The sequence below is a fragment of the Sinocyclocheilus rhinocerous genome, unplaced genomic scaffold (genome assembly GCF_001515625.1).
Source record: "Sinocyclocheilus rhinocerous isolate Xijiao unplaced genomic scaffold, SAMN03320098_v1.1 scaffold4194, whole genome shotgun sequence".
NCBI lineage: Eukaryota > Metazoa > Chordata > Actinopteri > Cypriniformes > Cyprinidae > Sinocyclocheilus > Sinocyclocheilus rhinocerous.
Window position 1 is genome coordinate 109,589 of NW_015652268.1, and position 4,477 is coordinate 114,065.

The following is a 4,477-nucleotide window of genomic DNA, read 5'->3' on the forward strand; positions in this document are numbered from 1 at the left end:
AAAAAAAAAAATAGATGACTAACTTTTAAGACTAGTCTAAGCAGTTTATGCATCCGGCCACTGATTGTAATAATTCTAAAAAGCTAAAAGCATTGCATGAGCAAGACTGTATATTGCACTGTAAATGCCAGTGACTTGATTTGACTGGAGATTGATTTTCTCTACATCCTTTACATTCAAGTTTCATTATTTTATGTTGCATTTTAGCTGATCATACAAGTAATATCATAAAGGAATAATCTCAAATAATAAGTGATGATGCATAAATGTTGATAATGAACTCTTCTTGTCCTGTTGCTTTGTCGGTCTCACTAGTGTTTTCCTGTTTTAACACTTAAATGTGCACAGTAACTATCAGTATAAGATGTTACATTTTTAAAAAAAAAATATGAGAACTGATTTTATTTTTTAGGATCTCTTGATTTAGATTTGTTGGCACAAGTTTTTATTTCTTTTTGGAACTGATTGATCGTAGACCTAGAGCTCATGCACCTCAGTTTTTGTGTGGAAAAAAAATGATTTGCATTTTAATAAAAGCATTTTATTTTTTTTGGCAGTGTTCACTCAAAAACTGAGGTGCATAAGCTCAGATCAATAACGTTTATGATCATTCAAATTAATCAAAGAAATAAAAAAAATAAAAAAACCTGTGCTAATTGAAAGAAAACAAGTTGATAAAAAGACAGAATCCAAGATTTGGTAATAATAATACAGCATAATGAGAGATTTATACGTTTGTACGCCGGTCATTTTTGACAAGTGTAATAAGTTGGGGGAAAACGTCCCAAAATATACAAAAGTTATCAAGAATTTTTTAGCAAGTTGTTATATCCTGTGTGAGTTTTAGTCCAATGCGATAACTTCGACTAGCATTTTCAGGAAAAAGAAGAGACCAGAACACAACCTATGAGGGTTAAATAATGAAAAACTGACAGTGACAGAGGAGAAGCAAGTGTCTCAAAGTGACTAGTTCTTCATCTTTTGTCTAGTCTGATGAGATGTGAAGAGTTTATGACTCACCTGCTGAGCTCAGGAGGTTAAATCCAGCGGCGAGCAGCGTGAGGCTGAAGATGAAGCTCTGGCAGGAGAACATGTTTGTTTCAGGGTTCATCTGGTTCTGTGTGGATAGAGAGACTGCGGAGCGGGACATTTGGACCGGAGGGAGGATCCTGACCCGCCCTTTTCATCTCATCAGACCCCCGACGGGTGAAATGCTTTTGTTGAAGTGTGAATGTGTTAATGTTAATGTCATCCATTCACACAACTTCATATGTGAGCCTGCAGCACAAAAACAGTGTTAAGTCTCTGGGGTATATTTATAGCAATAGCCAACAATACATAGTATGGGTCAAAATTATGCCGAAAATCATAAGGATATTAAGTAAAGATCATTTTGTAAATTTCCTACCGTAAATATATCAAAACTTAATTTTTGATTAGTAATATGCATTGCTAAGAACTTCATTTGGACAACTTTAAAGATGATTTTCTCAATATTTAGATTTGTTTTGCACCCTCAGATTCCAGATTTTCAAATAGTTGTATCTCGGCCAAATATTGTTCTATAATAACAAACCATACATCAATGGAAAGCTTATTTATTCTTATTAATTTTAAAAAATTGACCCTTATGACTGGTTTTGTGCTCCAGGGTCACATATAGATCACCGACAGACAGGGGTTTAATGAATCAGAACTGAAATTCAGAAAGACCACAGCTTTGTAAAAATTGCGTGAATAAATGTAAGGTTAATACAAATGTGAATGTAGACACTAAGATTACTAAACACGTATTTTGTAGTAATTTAACAGGAATAAAATGCACAAAAAAATAAGATTTTTTTTTGGTTGTTTTACAAGAAAATACGTTTTTCTACTTAAAAATGTCTTGTTTAGTTCTGTTACTTGACATTTCATTGTAATTAATTGTGAAACGTACTACTAATTTCTGAGTGAAAATACCCGCAGTTAATATTTGCCCGAATGTCTGTATTTTTGTCAATTCATCTTAAAATTTGTAATACTTCTGAAGATGAGATAAACAGCTTTATTGATCTCCTCTGGAAAATTGAGCTAATGTTAATAAATATTCATTTGAAAACGTGATTTAAAAAAAAAAGTTATCTAAGAATTTACAGGAAAAATCTGAAATGCATTTATCAGGTGCACATGCACTCTGAGATGCAGTGCCAATAGATGGCACTGTTAGACAAACCTAATGCACTTAATAAACAACTGCCAGACTAGAAACAATATCTGATCAGTTTTGCATGGATTTTAAGCTTTAATTATTTTCTTGAGAATGGCTTCTGTGAACAGTTGCTTTGTTCTTGTGAATGAATATTTCAATTACCAATGGCAAGACCAGCTGAAAATACTAGGTTTATGCACTCTTTAGACGAAGGACTAGTCACTAGATTTATTGGCATCAAATCTGTGAAATGCATGCAAAACTAATGTCTTAATAACTAATGTATAACTATGCCTCCCTTCTCTTGTGGTTTCTGTGGTGGAAATCAGTCACGGGTAGTTTTGCACAGAGAGTTTAGTTTCCCACGAGTCATGAATCCAGCAATACACCAACTTAATGACCATTGCAGATTGTCCCTTTTGTCCTAAATAACCACTTCTGTTATATATGTGATACCCAGCTGACAGATTTGCATCCAGTTTGTTATGCAACAGTGTCCTTAAAGAAATAGTTCACCCCAAGAAACAGCGATGGACTGGAGCGGTGTGGATTATTGTGATGTGTTTATCAGCTGTTTGGACTCTCATTCTGACGGCACCCATTCACTGCAGAGCAAGTGATGAAATGCTACATTTCTCCAAAGCTGACGAAGAAACAAACTCATCTGTATCTCGGGTGGCCTGACGGTGAGAACATTTTCAGCAAATTCTAATTTTTGGCAGAACTATTCCTTTAATTGCAGTTGCATGAATGATCATTAATTAGTTAGTTGATGTGAAGAGACATTGAATGGTTTTTGTGTTTAACAAAGGTCACGGGGTCACACTTCCACACAGCGGTTTGGCGGCAGCATGTCAGAGCCTATCAGGACATTTACCGTGATTTACCACATCTTTACAGTCTGTGTTCATGTACTTGTTTTGCCCCAGAGATGTTTGTGTGCCTCCCATTGAGTGGCTTCACGCTGGATCCTCCATCTGTTTGTCAGAAAAAGTTCCAGAATAATTGCGATCATTGATTTGAATGTCATCACTGCAGGACTCGAGCAGGGAAGCTGCTGAGACATCAAATAAACGTGCACGTCAGTCCTGGAGCAAATGCATGCGTTTGGGTGTCTGACCAGTGGAAAAACAAGTCTGCATGCAGTTATACAGCTGTGTCTCCCGCTGTGACCCTCACTGTGTGATCCGCTGGAATGAGAGCATCTGCAGATGGACACACACCTGTCACTGAACACTTCCATGTTTCCCTTTAGCGACAAGAAAAATACTGGTTACGCTTTATTTTAAGGTGTCCTTGTTACAGTGTAATTACACATTTAAGTACTGAGTAATATTAATAAACTACATGTACTTACTATATGGTTAGGGTTAGGATTAGGGTTTGGCTTAGATTTACTTGCATGTAAATATGCATAATTAATTGTTATTATAATAGTAAGTGCATGTAACCTGTGTATCAAAGATAACTTAAAATAAAGTTTTACCTAAATACTACTCACTTTATCTCAGTAACCCCCAGTTATTAGACACTTTTATGGCAGAGTTATTTTAGTTTCATTGATATACAAATATAGTTTTCATAAATATTTTGAATTGGTTTTTATTTTTACAAATATTTTTTGTTTTTCTTTTAGTAATTAAAGTAGTACATTTAGTCATTTTAGTTTCTTTTAGTAATTTTTATCAGTTTTAGTCATTTTTGTTTTTCAAATGTCTATGTATATCTTTTTTATCACTATTTATTTCAGTTCTAGTTTCACTTATTTTAGTACTTTAAACTAAATAAAAATGAGAAATGTTTCCTTGGCAACTAGCTGTTATTTCAGCTAGTTATTAATAATAATTTTGTTTTACTTTAGTGTAATATTATTTATAATAATAATAATTTTGCTTTAATTTAATTTAATGTTACTTAATAATAATAATAATAGTTTTATTTTAGTTTAATATAATAATAATCATAATAATCATAATAATAATGTTTTTTATTTTAAGTTAACCTTTTTTTTATCTCAAGTAACAATTAAAAAAAAATTGGTTTTATTTAGGAATAAGAATAATTTAAGAACCTGATTTGTAGAATAAATTAGAGCAGATATGTGTGTGTGTGTGTGTGTGTGTGTGTGTGTGTGTGTGTGTGTGTGAATATAGTATTTCTATATGCCAGGGACTCCAAACTTGTAGGCCAAGCCCTTTGAGCTAAAATATTTTGTTAAAGAGATCTTAAGTCAATAATTCAATAATTTAACAACACATTTGCATGTTTATGATACTCTGATGTAGA

General features: G+C 33.3%; 1 protein-coding gene across 2 annotated transcripts in view; it reads right to left on the reverse strand.

Moving 5' to 3' along the window:
* The window catches only part of LOC107714254 (gamma-glutamylcyclotransferase-like), a 12,769-nt gene that overhangs the window by 7,826 nt on the left and 466 nt on the right, over positions 1 to 4,477 (reverse strand). Inside the window, exon 1 of one of the 2 annotated variants that reach the window (XM_016520061.1) lies at positions 1,021 to 1,169. The exons of the other annotated variant lie outside the window; for it this stretch is intronic. Coding sequence (XP_016375547.1) covers positions 1,021 to 1,150 — 130 coding nt within the window. The 5' untranslated portion in view covers positions 1,151 to 1,169. Of the gene's footprint in view, positions 1 to 1,020; positions 1,170 to 4,477 lie in introns of those variants that run through there. 2 annotated transcript variants of the gene reach the window in all.